General features: G+C 47.6%; 1 protein-coding gene across 3 annotated transcripts in view; it reads left to right on the top strand.

The window, feature by feature from the left end:
- The window catches only part of LOC119404585 (zinc finger Ran-binding domain-containing protein 2), a 136,376-nt gene that overhangs the window by 44,944 nt on the left and 73,601 nt on the right, over positions 1-17,831 (top strand). For all 3 annotated transcript variants that reach the window (XM_037671135.2, XM_037671137.2, XM_037671134.2), the window contains exons 3-4: positions 12,403-12,591; positions 12,859-12,935. In XM_037671135.2, coding sequence (XP_037527063.1) covers positions 12,403-12,591; positions 12,859-12,935 — 266 coding nt within the window. The remainder of the gene's footprint in view (positions 1-12,402; positions 12,592-12,858; positions 12,936-17,831) is intronic.

Here is a 17,831-nt window from a genome sequence, read left to right as displayed (position 1 = left end):
AGTGGGCCAGTAGTAGTGCATATTTAGCAGCACTTCTTTTTCACACTGAGTATAGATTGTTGTAATTGTGAAGGCTGTTGCAAAGCAATGGCAGGGAAAGCTACAGCAGTGCTGGAACAAAAAGTTATGTGTACCGCTTGCTTGTAGGGAGTGAAACTGGGTGTGCAAAGACCCGTCTCTTCATTAAACGAGACATTTCGTGTAGTGGTCACCTGGAGAATAGTTTCCGGGTTGCTACTCTGGAATAAATAACATTTGATGATGGGAGTAAGAGAATGAAAGCATGTGCATAAGGACATTTTGGGCAGTGTTCTATGAAACAGGTTGTTGAATTTGTAAAGCATTTGAAAAATTAGTTTTAGTTTTATTCAACGAACTTTGCCAATACATTAATGGGATGATATGTAAATAGACATATCCAGAAAAGATGGTACAGCACCGTTGAATTTGTGCAAGCAATTCGTTTTGTATGTGAAGTTGAACCACAGACAAGTAGCAAATGATATTTGTTCTAGATAACAGACGTGACACATGACACGGAGTTTTTAAAAGTACGTTTATTTTTAACAGAACAATAAATGAGTGCACTCAACAGATATAATCAGAGTTCATTAGAATTGGCCTGTGTTTGTGCATGGTAAGGATTTGAATGTCTAATAACTTCTATTTCCTTGATATTGCTGTGAGCTATGTGTCCAAAAAAGGCTAGTTTTGTGTTCATGCTTGTGATGCGCTGCAAGTAGACACAGACCAGAAAAAATGAGAACAACACAGGGTGATGCGCAACACCCTGTGTTCTCGTTTTTTCTGCTCCGCGTCCACCTGCAGCGCATCACAAGCATGAAGACGTACCAACTAGCCCCTATTGCCGCCTTATCAGTTTTGTGTGACACCCGTGTTAAGAGTGAGGCAGACAGTTAGGAGGTAGTGAAGAATGAAAATGTAAATTCAGCTTCTGCAATCGTCCATCGTTTAAGCAGTGTCTTTCACGACTATGCACCATTGGCACCAGAAAAAATGGACTCATTTATTTATTTTTCAGTGCAAAACATAGCAATTAAACAAAGCTAATTGTACACATTTGGCAGAAAGGATTACTCACTGCCTATTTTTCCAACATTGCTACTATGACTTCCAGCACTTCCTAGCTGTCTAGTATACTACTGTTCCAAATGTCTCTATTGTGCGCGCACACATCATGTGCGGTGTATTGTCGGTGCTGTCCACTGGTACATCATTCTTTTATATTTATAAATGAGTGCTTTCAGGAACACGCGCAGGCATCCACTATCACATACGTCAGTTGATAAACAGTGGGCGAGCAAGGGTAGCTCACATCTCGAAACTTGTCTTCCATGACAACCTTCACAGGAATGTTCACTTGCTGAAATGTTGGATTCAGGCTAAGGCTTTCCTTATTCGCCAACAGTTACTAATTGAAGTGTTTTGTCACTGCAGCCTCTTTTGAAACATGAACCAAGTTTCATTTTCAGCGTGATACCGTAAATGGTGTTTTCCCAGGACACATGAGCTTAGCTGAACTGAAAGTTGAACTAAATGGTTAGAATTCATCATAATAAGATCGGCACGCAGGCACGAACACAAGGATATTGAAATAGCACAATAACGAGAACTCGTTATGTAGAGGAATAGCTAGCACAACAGCATGGTTTCACTTTTTTTTCAGCGCCGAGTGCCTCTCGCCAATGTGTTGTCAAAATAGTACAAAATGCTGTTTATTTATTACCGCTCAAATCGTCAAACGCGCATGTGTAGTGAGAAAGAGGACGGGAAGCACTGTACGCAAGTACTGTGCAAGGGTCACCCATCGTAAATAGTATCGTTGTCTGACGCTTCGTTCTGCGTACTATTGGCCGCGAGATCGACCTATAGGTGGCAGCACCGTCGCCACGTTAGTGTGGAGAGGCGGTCGGCGGCGCGTATACAAATGCACACAGCGGCACTTCGTTGTGAGCGGTTTGAGCCTATTGTCGGCGAATACAATACGTTGACTGCAGCTCACTGGTAATATATACGCTCTTCATTATTGAATCGATGTACGAAGATCATTCAATGTTACTATTACTAGTGAGAGAAGCGCGATCTGCTGTTGAAAGGGATGCTCGCCATGGATGACAGTCTGCGCTTACGCACTATATGACGTTTTTTGTTGTTTTCTCTGTACCTGTTTAGCGTGTGTTCTATACTATGCATTGCTGTAGCACAACTGATCTACTTAAGTGTTTACTGCTTGTTCATTTGTATACCAGGCCATATTCCTGTGCAGTGAGTTCAATAGCACTGTTCACGTGAATACGCATACGCAGGTAAGAGTTTAGCACAGAGCTTTCGTCGATTGATTACGTGCACGACAGTGATGCAACAAAGGTCCGGTTATTTTATGGAATAAGTGCCTTTTCTTTCAAACTAATAATGTCCACTGCCTACCATCAATTTATAACAACTCCACACAAACGCTCAAAATAATGTAAAAAAAAGGATGAGGTTTTGCATGAAATTATACGACATAAATGTAAGGCACGCCGTCGGGATTAATTTTGAACATCTGGGTTCTTCAAAGCGTACCTAAATCTAAGCACACGTGTGGTTCTACATAAATTTCGTTCCAAGTTAAAATTGCGCGTGGCAACTCCGTTTTATCACTGCCGTGTCATTCCACTGTCTGTCTTTGTCTCATGCTGTCCACTGTCTGTCTTTGTCTCATCTCTGTCTCATGCTGAACATGAGACAGAGTTGCTCAGTTTCAGCTGGCAATCTTATTAAGCAGATGGATATTTCTGTTTCTTGTATATATTGGTCAACTCTGTAACTGACAGTGCTGTTTGTTTGCATGTATACTGCTACATTCATGATTTCCAATAAACAATGTAAGCGTACTTGCTTGGCATGTTTTTTGTCAGTTGAGGCCTCTCGGTCACCTGGCGACATAACAGAAATATTTGTAGTGACGTTAGGATGCCGCACGCGAGAATACAACCCCCGGACAGCAGTGAATAAACGCCCAGAACCAGCAGGCGAGCACCGCGACCACCCGCACCCGCCAGCAATGCGGCAGCCATATTGCACCAGTGCACTGATGATGATAGTTTTCAAAGCGCCATCTCTTGGTCGGATACTTTAGTTCACAACGCCACCGCTACCCTTTTTCCGTTGCACTGTCAAAGGTACGGTTTCCCTTCTCTAAATGGTAGTATAAGTGTTCTGTGTCGATACCGTACCAAGGATGGACAAGATACGTAGGCATCGAGGCGCCTTTCACATTGCCACTACCCGACTCCTGTCCGAGGCCAGCGAGATCCTCCTGCAAGGCACAGTACCGTCTTCCGCCGATTTGCAGGAACTCGTCGACAGGCTTCGCGACAAAGACTCGGCTCTTGCCAAGCTGGACAAACAGATCGCCGATGCCTTTGATGGCGAGGAAATTATGGGCGCTCTGGATTACCATGAGAAGATCGTGAAATCCATCAGCAGGCTTCGGTCCGCGATGAACGCGCGTGCATCGGTTGGTTCTACCGTCATCGAAGCCAACCAGCCGAGGCATGCGGATACTATTTATGGATCCAGCAGCTCCATGGGAGCTGCCCACTTGGACACCATTGGCCAAAGCCTCGCCGAGCACAGTAGGCCACGAGCACTAAGTTTGTGAGTCGCCTTGCCAAAACTTAAGTGCCCGTCTTCAGCGGCGAGAACCGTGAGTGGCAGCGGTTCCGGGAGCACTACGAGGCGACCATTCACACGGACTCCGATCTCACAGGTATTGAGAAGTTCGACGAAGCAGGCCATTGAAGGAATAAGCCTTACTGAAGCGAACTACAACATCGCTGTCAAGGTGCTCACCGAAAGATTTGGCCGAAAGGATCTTTTCATCGATGACTACATCGACAGCCTCCTTGCCATCGAACCAATCGAGACATCGTCGCAAGTAGCAAGGCTGCGGGACCTGTACGAGCAAATACAGTTCAGGATCGGCTGTTTGGAAAGCCTTGGTATGCCGTCTTCAGAGTACACAGTTGTTTTGCACCGGGTGCTGATGTGCTCATTGCCATAGGACCTGGCGATCCAGTACCGAAAGCGCACGAAGATCGACACAGACGTCGCTGACTCTGCAGTCCAATCGAGAGACGAGCAAGTCAAAGCAATCTTGAAGTTCCTTCAAGTGAAAGTCTAAAGTAGAGAGGAGAGTCGAGTGTCACGCGAGAAGGCCACTTCAGGGAGACTGTCGAGGAACTGCGAGGCTGCGGACACCTCATCACCGCCACATCTACCATCCGCTCTAGCCCTGACAGCATGGTCATCATCGCCAGGTACAACTTCAAGGCCTGCTCAGACAATATGTCCCCTCTGCGGCATCTCAGGCCACGTGACGCGTGATTGCGGGGTCGCGCTGTCAGCAGAAGGAAAGCGCCAGCGTCTTTCCAGCAAGAGCTGCTGCTTCAGGTGCGGGAAGCAAGGGCACAATGCTTGCAGTTGCCAAACTGCAGCCTGGCTTAAGTGCGACCGATGGTCAGGACGCCATATTTCTGCTCTGTGCGACATCTGGGGCTGACGAGGATCCGACAGTCCACAATCGACTGGAGCTGAACCCCGAGAGGCGGCCAAACAGCGAGAAAAGCAGGTAACAACGGCTCCTGCTAGCAGCATGCGTTTGTTGTCTGTGTTGCTCCAAACAGCCACAGTGTGGGCATCCGGAAATCATGACCATGTGCCAGTGCGACTTCTGCTTGACACTGGCAGCCAACGGACGTTTATCCGAAAAAACTTGTCGCAGCAGCTTTGCCTGCCTTGCACTGGATATGAAGAAATGGATGTCTTTACATTCGGCAGGTCAAAGCACCCACGGCATTACCAGTGCTGAAGGGTGAATGTCACGCTCCGTGGACGTATGGAGCCGATCGAAGTCGAGCTTGAAGCACTGGAGGTGCCAGAGGTCTGCACCGCAAAGGGTCCCGCTTTAGAGCCAACCAGTATTTATTTTTTATTTTATTTGAAAATACTGCAGGCTCACTCAGCCCTTGCAGGAGTGGTTACAGAATGCAACATGAAACAAAGAACAATCATAAACAGAAATCGATGGGTTGTACTTTGGAAACAAAGGATTCCACAGTATTACAATGCACAACACTATCAGGCGACTTATTCCACCAAGAAATTGCTGAGGGAAAGAGTGAATGTTTGTGTAGGTTGACGCTGCTTGAAGGCTGTCGAATTGTTTTACTGTGGTTCTTGATGAATGGGGGAAAGGATGACGCAAATAGCGTGACTTTTGAATTTTGAAATGGTCATTGTACAAAAGGTAAATGAATTTAAGCTTTAAAACTGTTCTTCGTTTTGAAAGTGGTTCAAGTTTTGCTTTCGCTAGTAGTTCAGATACGCTGGATTGTCTAGAATAAACAGAATATATGAATCTAGCTGTTGATATGATGCGTGCCCGCCTTCTCTGCTATTGATATGATGCGTGCCTGCAATCTGGCATTTGCTGACGAACTTCAATGGGACCAACTTCAAGACTCTACGATAAGCGTTTCGATCGGTTCCGACCACTACTGGAGGGTAGTCACCGGACGCATTGGGAGTTTCACTGACCATCTCTGTGCAGTTGAGACTATATTTGGCTGGGTCATTCAAGGAATGTGCGCTAACGTCTACCATCCTTCGACACCGCATAACATCAGTGCAACTGCCTTGTTCCTGGCTTGTTCCGAAGACTAGCGCACTGAAGTCCTACCTGGAGACGCATCAGAGATTTGGTGCTTGGACGCCATCGGTATAACTGACGGACAAGAAGATGACGTCAGCAAGCACCCAGCGCTTGTCCACTTTCGTAGTGCAGTACACAAAAGCGCAGGATGCTACGTAGTACCGCTCATGATCAAGACGCCAGGTCTCGCTTCTTATACTCTAACCAAAGTGTGGCTTAAACCAGGCTCAAGCGTCAGCTTCAGCGGTTCGAACATCACCCAGAAGTTCTGAAGGAGTACAATGCCACGATCTGTGAGTTCATTAAGGAAGGCCATGCTGAAAGAGTAGTACCATCGGCACTCCTTGGACAGACAGTCTACTACCTGCCTCACCATGCGGTAGTTCGACGTGAGGCCGTGACTACAAAGGCCTGCCCGCGTCATGTTTGATGCCTCATCACATGAATACGGTGAACCGTCTTTGAACGACATGCTCGATAAAGGTATCATGAACTCCTGCAGCTGCTCTTGCGGTTTAGGAGCAGCAAATTCGTTCTCACCGTGGACATTCGAAAGGCCTCCCTCCAGATATGCATCCGATTGGAAGACTGAGACGCTCTTCGCTTCTTGTGGATCGACCAACCACCGACACATGAGCATCCCATTTCAACAATTATCGAGTGGTGCATGACCCGGGTCCCTTTCGTAGTCTTCTAGCCTGGTCTTGTTGTCAGCAACTCTGCAGCACCACCTCGAAACATGGAAAGTGAAGCACCCAGACATCGTCGCCCGCCTACAACGGTCATTCTTAGTGGACGACTTAGTCATAGGCACGTCTTCCGAAGAGAAGGCATTAGAGATTTACCGAGAAGCGAATGCTATCGTTACCGATGCGCGAATGTAATTGAGAAAATGGTGCTCAAACTCCCGCCTTCTCTGTGACCAGTTCTTGAATGACGGCCTATCACCAGAGAATGTCACCGAGCAGAGCTCCAAGTCCAAGGTGCTTGGTCTGCTGTGGTACCGCTCATCATATGACATCATCATCACTACGCAAGGCCTACTCACCTTTGTTTCCAATCAACCGTTAACGAAGCAAACCGTTTTGCAAGCATACGCCAGGCTATTCTACCCACTGGGCTTCGTCGCCTAGTCGACCCACTGGGCTTTGTCGCTCCATTTCACGTGACAGCTCGTATCCTGTTTCAGTGGCTATGGCGACAAGGCATCAATTGGGACGAGCCTCTTCCAACTGACATTGAGAAATTATGGAAGAAGTGGGTGTCGTAACTGCTTGTTCTATCTACTGTTTGCATTCCACGTTGCCTCGCATTGGCATCGCAAGATCATGGACGCATTACAATAAATTTGTTCGCTGACGCCAGCCCTCATGCGTATGGAGTCACAGTGTCCGTATGCCAATCACTAGACGACGGCCGTTTTACCGTTCGACTCCTCATTAGCAAGTGTCGCCTTGCACCATTGAAGACGATGTCTCTACCACCATACGTAATGTGCCGCGCACGGAAAACGACGGGACGAAAGGGAAGAAGCAAACAGGACTAGCGCCGACTGTTAATTGAAATTTTATTGGAAAAGAAACAATATAAATATCTAGAATTATCACAACCATGTCAGCAAAACAACACCACCGAAAAAAATAAATGAATAAAAATACAGAAAAGGACTGGACAACTCGCACTTTCGATACAATCATCTTTTACAAGTGTTAGTCAGATAGTCAAATTCAATGTCACTCAAGGTGACCGACAGCCTGCTGACACACGACTCTCCTTTCCTTCTGATATGGAAAGCTTCGACGATTTCTCTGCCGACCTGCTGTCTGCGATGCGTTAGAATTATTGTGTTGTCAAAATGGGAGGAACAGCCGCACTCATGAACATGGCCGGCGAGTCTAGATGGTCGGTCTTCAGTGAGTGAACGTTTGTGCTCTGTTCTATCTACCGTTCGCATTCCACGTTGCTCTCATAAAAAATGATTGTATCGAAAGTGCGAGTTGTCCAGTCCTTTTCTGCATTTTTATTTATTTATTTTTTTTTCGGTGGTGTTGTTTTGCTTACATGTTTGTGATAATTCTAGATATTTATATTGTTTCTTTTCCAATAAAATTTCAATTAACAGTCGGGGCTAGTCCTGTTTGCTTCTTGTGCGCGCTGCACTTTACGCATGATGAAGAGGTACAAACTCGCTTAAGTTTCTATAATATTGTCTCTATCACGCTTAGAGCTTCTTGCGTGTCTTCTAGCGGCAAGATTATGGCATTACATCCAGAAAATACCCGAGTTCTCGTCATGTGTCGCCGCCTTCTGGACAAATTCAACGATAGCGCTACAGTGGGTCTCTGGCGATGCTCACTGTTTGGAGACCTTGTAAGGAACCGTGTGTGGGAGATTCAGACTTTGACTCGGTTCTACAATTGGCGGCACTGCATGAGTGCAGACAATTGAGCAGACCTGACGCATGCAGTATCGGCAGCAGTTTTAACACGAGAGACGAAGTGGTGGCAGGGACCTCCTTGGTTGACCAAACCAGAGGGCAGCTGGCCTTTGAATCCTTGCTCTGCGCTGACGGTTTATGACCTGAACAGCAAACTTGCGTTTGTGTGCCCAACCGCAGCCTCACCGCAAGCCATACACTCATACACACCGCTACTGGACCTCGAGAAGTACAGCTCACTCTCCAGGCTTCTCAGAGTAACCGTCTGGATTTTGAGGTTTGTCTGCAATGCCTCCCGAAAGCAGGCATCCTTGTCTGAGCCACTGACGTCACTGGAAATAGATCATGCGGAGCGATACTGGATTAAGTTTATTCAGAAAACCGCATTCCCAGCAGAGGTCGCTACATGTCACACGGGCCAGCCGTTGCCAGCAGGTTCAAGTGTCCAACCACTGTGGCTGGATATTGACCAGGACGGGTTGCTCAGAGTTGGAAGCCGCTTACAGGAACTTGAGGGGCCAGAAGAACTTAAACACCCCATCCTATTACCAAGTGACCACGTGTTCATGCGGCTCTTGATATCCACGACACATGTCCGTCTTCTACATGTCAGAGTTCAAGTTACGCTTTGGAACCTCCGATCAGGATATTGGATTTTAGAGGGAAGATGAACCGTTAAGAAAGTGATTCAGTCGTGCTTCGCATGTCGCCGCCGCCGTTTGCTTCCAGTGTCGGTTCCAGTGGCACCACTACCGACAGACCAGCAAAGACCAGCGGCTGTTTGCCTAGTTCTACCGCACGTGACTTGCGAAGGCGGGTGAAATACAGAGACGAGCTTCTGCACTGATTGTGGAAACGGTGGAAGAAGGAAAAAAAAATTAGCAGTGGCTTAGCTCGGCTATGCCAGGTTATACGTAGCGTTAGCAAAGGTTCAGCTGATTATTCTTAGCTTTCCAGATTGTCGAGGATTATTAGCCTTCTTCTGTTCATTCTTCGTACGCGGAACCGCTAATTGCCAGGCAACTACATCGAGATCCGATGAGATAAGCTTCTCGGCTCTTCTGCGCCGTCGAGCAGCATTTGCGCTCTCCTTTTCCATGGCGTTATCCACCTGCAAACGCCAGTCAGAGGCGCTATCAAGCGGCCCCAGCGCAGTGTCAGACGACGACTGCACAGCGAAGGCGAATAGCTGCGCGCACGCTGGCGCCACTGTGTCTACGACGTCACTCCTCTCGAATGTGGCGCAGACCAGCAGCGGCGAGCCGCGCGCGGCGATGGCGGAGTCTGCACGCTCGCCGGCGCCAGCGTGTCTTCCGCGCCTACGACGCCACTCTCCCGCAGACCAGCAACGGTGAGCCGCACGCGGCGGTGTCTGAGAGCGTGTGAGATGCCAGCTCCAGTGACCCAGCTGTGTGACATCACTGATCCTCGCGCATGCGCAGCGCGGCTCATGACGCTCCACGCGAAATCGGCTGCGGCTAGGCAAGTGTAGCTAACGCTACAATCGAGTATTTTAGTTTGACGCTTGTACGGTCCGCTCCGCTCAGAGTTGGCCCGCTAAGCTATAGTGGAGCGGCTGACGGTTTTTTCGTTTTAGTTACCCATTCGCCGCTGCCCAGTGGGCCTTTTGCAGCTGCAACGCCCTCTGGCCAAATTCAGCCTCATTAAATAAAATGAAAAACAGTTTTGTCACTTTTACAAAGTAAAACAAATATGTATTTCTGACTTGTTCACGCAGGATTCACACGTGCGCGTGCGTTACCGATCCATTTCATGGAAAAATAAGCGTCGACTTCAAGATAGTCACACGATAGCCAGCGATGTAGCATTCCAGATCCACTCCGATCCGTTTGGACGCCAACACGGCAGCGGTGTTTTCGTCAGCTGTGCCGTCTTGTCTACTTCGCGTCACTTTCCTTAATTCGGCAACCTGAAGTAAGCACAAATGTTCGTCTATTCTCAAGCACTTTCGCGGCTTCTGCTGCGCAGACGAACGTGAAGCCGTCGTGCACGTGGGAAGCTCGCTGATCACTGGAGGCAGCCATCTTAGAATATGCGGGAAGTCGACGCACGCGTCAGGGAGGGCGCGCACATCGACACCACTCGCTAGTGGGAACGGCAGCGACGGTCCGTGCTCCGCTCAGGCTCCCTGTAAGCGGAGCATGGGCCTCGCTCCGCTAGTCCGCTTATTGCTAAGCGGAGGACGCATGTGCACTCGCGCCCGTGCTCCACTTGGCTGCTGAGCGGAGCATAAAAACGTCAAACTAAAATACTCTAATATCTGCTTCTCCTGCGCTCCGCTCATCACTGCCAGCCGTCGTCTTCGTCCCAGCTGCGCATTGCTGACTTGGTGATTGTTAAGGACGACAACGTGCCGCCAGCACTGCAGTGGAAGCTCGGCAGACTGGTCGAGGCATTTCCAGGCCGGGACGGAATCGAGAGGTACTTCAAGACTGCATTCCGAAACGGTCAGCAAGTACGTCGCGCCGCTCAACGGTTGTACCCTTTGAAGGCAAGCGACCACACCGTGGCCCTGGGAGGATGTTGAGTTTACCGTGGCAAAACGTTGGTGGGAAACGCCATGCATCGCACAAGAAGTGTGAAGAATCGGGCGTAAAGCTGGGCTGCTCGTGAGTACGGAATAACAGAAAAGGAAGTGTTCAACCAGGGCAACACGGATGTCGGTCTCTTCTATGTCTCTATAAGCCTTGTGTTTTGCATAAATGATGGAAGTGTGCAGGGGAATGGAACCAGCGAATGCGATGCATTGACCTCGGAAGATGGCCAGTGTTGACATTTAAGACAAGACATAACTATTTTATATTTTACAACTTCAGAATGCTTGGATGCGCTTGAAGATCATATTTTTTCGTAGCCTGAGCACACTTTAAAGTTACCTACACTTTCGTTTGATCTTTCTAGCGATCTAAGCTCGAGTTCTCTTTTTTTTCCCTCTCCGCCTGCGTTTATCTGTCGGTGTATATATGTGTGTGTATGTATTTATTATATATAATTTGTTTTCCTTGCTGTTGTATCTTCACACACGTCAATGTTTATTACGTATCACCCGTCGATGCTTTATTATGTATCTATTTCTTTTATGTACACCTCAGTGTTAATGGATTGTCGCCCTTCTGCATTTCGAAATTATCTCCCCCCTACACTAATGCCCCACGCGGGCGCTGTAGGTACTATAAATAAATAAATAAATAAAAGCTTAAAACAGTTTTGATCATTTAAGAGTTTTCTGAAAACTGTGTAATTCACATAACAGATTACGCATCCAGATGCACACTTCATTTTTAAATTATTCTAACATGCCTCCAATCCACGGAACATATTTATGCTGAACTGCAGCCTTTGTCCTTTATTTCTTGAACATGCCATGGACACTGCCAGCTGCACAAGTTTATTCTGTCAAGCTCCCTGCCTTTACACTTCCTCTCATCTATAAGTTTCAAGAAATAAATTTGAGTCCCGGCTTTTTCAGCAGTCTGAATTTTGAATATCTAGGCATGCATACAATATAGTGAACACACAGTTAAGCCGAAAAGAAGCCTCTGCACTTGAGTGTACAAAGTAGTATTGATGGTTTGGAGTATCTTGGCAGCTACTCTGGAGACCTTTGATACAGGGGCGTAGCCAGGGGGGGGGGTTCAAACTCCCCTCAAAATTTCTCAGTTTTGCTTGCGTATATATACACGCACACATACAAGCGCACGCACGGACATACATAAAGTATGGTTGAACCCCCCCCCGGGGGAAAAAAATTTCTGGCTACGCCCCTGCTTTGATAGTTGTAGGACTCCATGGCATGCATTGAAAAATAGCTCACTAGAGTTGCATCTATTGCTGCTTGAAGGTGGTGGTGCAGGTATCCATTTTTGAATGCCACAAATTTCCCATTTCAGTGTTGGGCCACATCCGTAAGGCAATTGGCTTTTTCTTTTTCAGTGGACACAGTATTGTGCAGCTTGAACATCTTTGAGATTTTCCATAATTTCTTGTTCTGGCATCTAACTCAAGTAATTTGTGGCACTCTTCACTGATCCCACACGTTTTCTTTGTTCTTGAGCATGCCCTGGTCAGTCGTACTCTGCTCTGTGAAATTCTGGTGCTCTCAGTTGAAATGCTGTAAATTTTGATCCCAGTTTAAAAAGCAGTGCACCATTTCTGGGTGATGTTTGCAGATTGCATGCAAGTTTTGTGTCGTGCACGGCAGCGACAGTAAATATGCATTTTCCAGAGAAATTGGAGCTGGCATCTAAGCGACAGCTGGGTCATGAGATTGGCAAGGCGGCGGCCGAGAAAAGTCGTGGTCTGTTCAGTGCTGACGACTGGCAGTGTGGCCGCTGTGGAAATGTCAATTGGGCTCGTCGCCAATCATGCAACATGTGCAATGCTCCGAAGTTTGGCGAGGTGGAGGAGCGCACAGGTAACAATGCTTTGTGGAACATTTCTGAATTATATGGTAGCGCAAATAAACGAGGACATAAGAAGGACACACGAAAACACATACACGGCGCTACTGTGTGTAGTGTTGTTTGTGTGTATTCATGTACCCTTCTTGTGCCCTTGTTTATTTGCACTACCATATAATTCAGAAATGCCATGCCAACAAGCCTGCTTTGCAACTTTTGTTGACTTTGTGGAACAATTACAATGCGATGACTGATGAAGCGCCGTCCTCCTCATGTTGCAGGCCTCGGAGGCGGCTACAACGAGCGTGAAAATGTGGAGTACGTGGAACGGGAGGAATCAGATGGCGAGTACGATGACGTGAGTATTTTGGAAAATCCTAGTTTCACATTTACTTCTCTATCTCTCATACTCAACTCTTCTTAATGTTACATGTTGGCGGTACGGCCATGGCTGTGCTGTACTCTGCACTGGTGATCATCATCATTTTTTCTTTATATCCCCCCTTCACGCGCGAATTATGATGCACCGTCTGCGAATGTCTCAAATTCGCACAACGTAATTCTAAGGCACTCAGTATTACATTCCAAGAAAGAAAATAGAGTAATATGCTGTTTTGTGCGAGTTTTGCTAATTAATCTTAATTAGAGAATAATTGAATATGTGATTACTCTACAGTCAGTCATGTTCCATTTTTATATAACAATAAGGAAATTGTTGGCTTAAAATGCATGTGCAATTTGTTTTTGGTTGTGTTCATTTCGTGCAGAGAAAAATAATATTTATGACATTGGTCCTGGAAGCGTGTTTGACAACCGTATGCTACAGAACGCAGGAGAGAGAGGGGAGATCGAGGGAGACGCCCATGTCGTCTGCTCTGGCGTTTATTGGCTGCCGGTACCGCGAACGCCATTTCCGCTTTGCCAGCAGCCGAGGCGGCGGGCATGCCGACGTTGGTGGTTGACGCGCAACTGAGAGCCGCTGTTGTGTGGTGTTTTGTGAATACGCCAGTGATCAGATTGCGTTTGGGTTGTTTCCAAACTACTGAAGCCGTAAGTAACCAGTGTCGGGCTAACTGCGTAGATAGACGGCAGCTGCGCACGCATCGCATAACGACGAGTAGTAGACGTCCAAGACTTGCGCGTTGGAGCGAGACGTACGCCGAGGCCGCAAGTTTGTTTGCCTCTATGTATATGCCGCATGGGGTTACACAGCTTCGCTAATATCAAAGCTCGTTTTTTCCCGTAACCTCCGCAGCATGTACGTCACGCGTGTTTAAAGCATGTCAAGTTTTAGGCCGTTCGGCTTATTTACCTGTTGCAGGTACGGCCCTACGTTGCCGTTCATGTTTTGAGCAGTTTCGAGGCTACTGACGGCTACGCGTTCGATGCATAACGATTGCACCTGATATTTTTAACGATTAAGTGCTCATTGGAGCACCAAATCAGCTTTTTACCTGCAGTGAGACCGGTCCAAAAATGTGCAATGTTGTTCAATCACTGTGTATTTCATGTTTTAAAATAAACTGCCTTGCAACTTGGCATTGCTGTGACCGTTCGTGACATCTCCCGTAGTTTTGCTAACTTTGTGAAGCGATCATTATACGTAATACTGCGATTGTATAACTTGCAGGTGACCGTGGTAACATAAGCAAAATCGGAGAGAAATGAGGTAGTTGTTATCTGAGCCAGGGGAAAAAAAAGCTAATTTTGACAACATACGAGACACAGAGGATAACATGTGGGTGGCTCTTTTCACACAGCTACATCACTGGAGTGATGGTACTCAGCTGTGAACACAGTGGCTTCCAACTAAACACGGTGTGACGATACAGCGTCAGATACGAAATTATGTCGAACATAAAGTGAGAGCTCACTGATGGACCATGATTAAGACTATATGACAGCTGAAGAGTGCATGAAAAGCAGTCTTGTTCGTGATGCTAAAGCTTTATATACTGAGGCAACAGCAGAGATTATCAGCCACCAACCTAGCGGCTGACAATGTTAAAAGTTTTCGCTTCGCCTTGTGTTCTACGTCGTCCGTAGGTTCGTTGTTAAGTCCTCGTCGCCATGTCAGGGGTTGAGGCGCATGATGACACGACTGATTGAATGAAAAACAACAGGTTTAATAAGGATTCAAACAGATTACATGACTGATTCTTCGGGAGCGCGGCTTCCCGCTTCGAACTCTCGACGGTTCTCTCTTGTCGCCTCCTTGCGGCCGCTGTCACAAGCCGCTACTAGTTCCACAACATCGTGATAGGTGGCGCTAGCTGTCCGTAGTGGATGTATTGCCTAACAGTGCGCAGCTGTCGTCTAACTACGCACTGTTTACTTACGGCTTCAGTAGTTTGGAAACAACTCGAACCGCAATCCTGATCACCGGCGTATTCACAAAACACCACACACAGCTGTAGTGTGGCTACTACAGAACACTGTAGTGGCTGCCCTAACAGCGGCTCTCAGTTGCTCAGAACACTATAGTTGCTCCTCACCCGCCATTTACTGCGAGGCGTCAGGCGTCAGCCGCTGCCGTGGCAACCGTGCGAAAAATTTCAACCAAAGGGGAAATGGCGTTCACGCCACCGCTAGCCAATGAACGCCAGAGCAGACGACATGGGCGTCTCCCCATGGTCTCCCCTCTCTCTCCTGCGTTCTGTAGCATACGCTTGTCAAACACGCGTCCTGGAATGCGGCACGTCGAACAACCCGTTGAACATCGTAGTGCCTTCACCAAAGTGATCGGTTATGGTCATACTTAGCACATTGAGGTTAAGTCACGACACGTTGACTATGCAGAAGGTTCAATTGATGTTATGCGCAATGTACCTTGCCCTTTCATTCTGACTAGTCTAAAAAACTGCCAAAAACAAGTTGCGCCCACATATGTGGACGTTGTGCCTGAAGGAGATATTCACAGTAGGAGGATGGCCTTTCCCAGTGGTATCCAATTTACCCGGTCCTGCATAAGCTGGTTTCATTTTATGCCTTTAGATTTTCAAATTTTGTCACCATGTCTGGCCATCTGCAGAACCTGGCTGAACTTTTCATCCCTTGGTATCCACTTCGTCACTGTCACTAAACAGTCACCTCGCATTATGTGACCTGCTCAGCTCCACTTTTCCTCTCATAAGTTCAACTAGAATGTCAGCTGCCTTCGTCTGTTTTAAGAACACATGCAAAATCACGCTACTGATCCGCTTTGTTTTCCTGTCCCTTCACCTATCATTTTCTGTTCGGTTGCATACTGCCTCATCCTTAGAAGGGCCCTCCAACACTATCCAAGCCCCCATTTCTTTTACTTAGGGATTGCGTAGACTTATGGATAGAAAGATTATTGCAGCAAGAACGGCAGCGATAGGGGCACGCACTCAGAAGTTATTCAGCCTAGAAAATTCTAAATACAAGAAAAAAAATGCCCCCCCCCCCCTCAACTTGCTTTTCGCATAGTTACATGGCCACATTTCACTCGCCACTGATGTTGCAACAAGGCGCCGCCAATGGTATGAGCTGAAAAGTCCTACGTAGCGGTAGCTCGCACACCATTGTTGCCTGTTGCATTCATTGCAAGGATCACGCCGTTACCGCAGTCAAACAGCCTGGAGCTGCAGTTCAAGAAGAAGAGTGAGACCAAGAACAATGCGTCGAGGTGAAAAACATTCACTTTTTGAATGTCATAATAGTCACGAGGGCACAACGCATACACGAGGCTGCTCAGGAGGGTACAGAGAAAAGCTGGAGGTTTGCGTCGAGATGTTGGTGCGCTGCCGCATGTTTCGCAGCGCGATTGGCGTGCCATTTGAAGGGACACTAAAGGCAAATAACAATTTATGTCAGAGTAAAAGCTCAATGTATGACAACTTCTAAAACTGCAATATTATCAACACCAGTGCCCTACTTACCGAGAAATTAAGCTAAATGTATCACATGATGAGCGCCACGAGTGGGACATTTTCGAAGTGATCCCGATGACGTATGAGAGTCTGCCTACAATTAATCACTAGTAATCAAACTAGCAGCAATAAAAAAAAGAACCTTCCGTGCATCAAAAGACGTAATAAAATGCTGTTTGTTCGTTTCCGTTTGATTCATGGAAAAAAGAACCTTTGTGGCGTTGCCATGGGGAACGGCGCGCGTGGTTCAAAGGTTCCGTTTTCGCCGAACTGCGCTTCGCCCGACGCCCTGCTTCGCTCACGCGGTCGCGTCTCAATGGTAGTTTCGGGATCGCGTACTGCCGCGTGTGTTTTGTGCACTCGTGAAAGTCGCTCTGACAGAAAGGAAAGACTCTTAAGGGCTCGTCTTTCTTTGTTAGACACAATACTGTCACGGGAGTGGGAATACCCGCAATAAAGAAAGAATGAATGAAATGTATTTACAGAATATACACGGGGAGTCCTTCAGCCAAGATGGCGGAACACCAACAACGCGAGCGCTATTGCGATCGTCGTCTTCATCGACTCGATGGAGCATTCCTGCTTGTTTGTCACGGCTTGTAACATATAGCCCCCGCCGCTGGGAGCGCCGTCTCGGCGCTTAGGGAAGAGTACGATCGTGGGCGGAGAAGTACGGCTTCAGACAAAACACGTGCACAATGTCAGTAGAGGGGACAGACGATGACAATGTACTGTCCAACGGGACGATCTCATACGTGACGTCAGTAAGCTGGCGCAAGACCTTATACGGCACGGAATAGCGGGAGAGGAGCTTTGATGACAGACCAACGTGGCGGCAAGGTGTCCAGAGCAGGACCAACGATCCTGGGGAGTAGGAGACGGCCCGGTGATGGCTGTCGTAGCAAGACTTTTGAGACAGCTGCGAGGCAGAAAGACGATCCCGTGCGATCTGGCGAGCTGTTTGAGCTCGAACAGTTGCATCGCGGGCATACTCTGTAGGAGTGTAGGTATCTGATGGTAGAAGAGTTTCAAATAGTAAAGTGGGATGGCGGCCATACAAGAGATAGAAGGGGAAAAAGCCAGCAGTATCGTGGCGTGACGAGTTGTAGGCGAACGTCACGTAAGGCAAAGTGTTATCCCAATCTCGGTGGTCCGCAGAAACATACATAGATAGCATTGTGGTCAGCGTGCGATTGAGGCACTCAGTGAGTCCATTAGTTTGTGGGTGGTATGCAGTGGTGAGCTTATGACGCGTAGAACACGAGCGAAGAATGTCGTCGACGACCTTTGAGAGAAATGAGCGACCACGGTCGGGCAGCAATTGACGTGGAGCTCCATGGTGGAGAATGACGTCGTGAAGC

Source organism: Rhipicephalus sanguineus, chromosome 9, assembly GCF_013339695.2.
Source record: "Rhipicephalus sanguineus isolate Rsan-2018 chromosome 9, BIME_Rsan_1.4, whole genome shotgun sequence".
In the NCBI taxonomy this organism is placed as follows: Eukaryota; Metazoa; Arthropoda; class Arachnida; order Ixodida; family Ixodidae; genus Rhipicephalus; species Rhipicephalus sanguineus.
The sequence above is the reverse complement of the archived record's forward strand: the minus strand, read 5'-3'. Positions and strand labels throughout refer to the sequence as shown.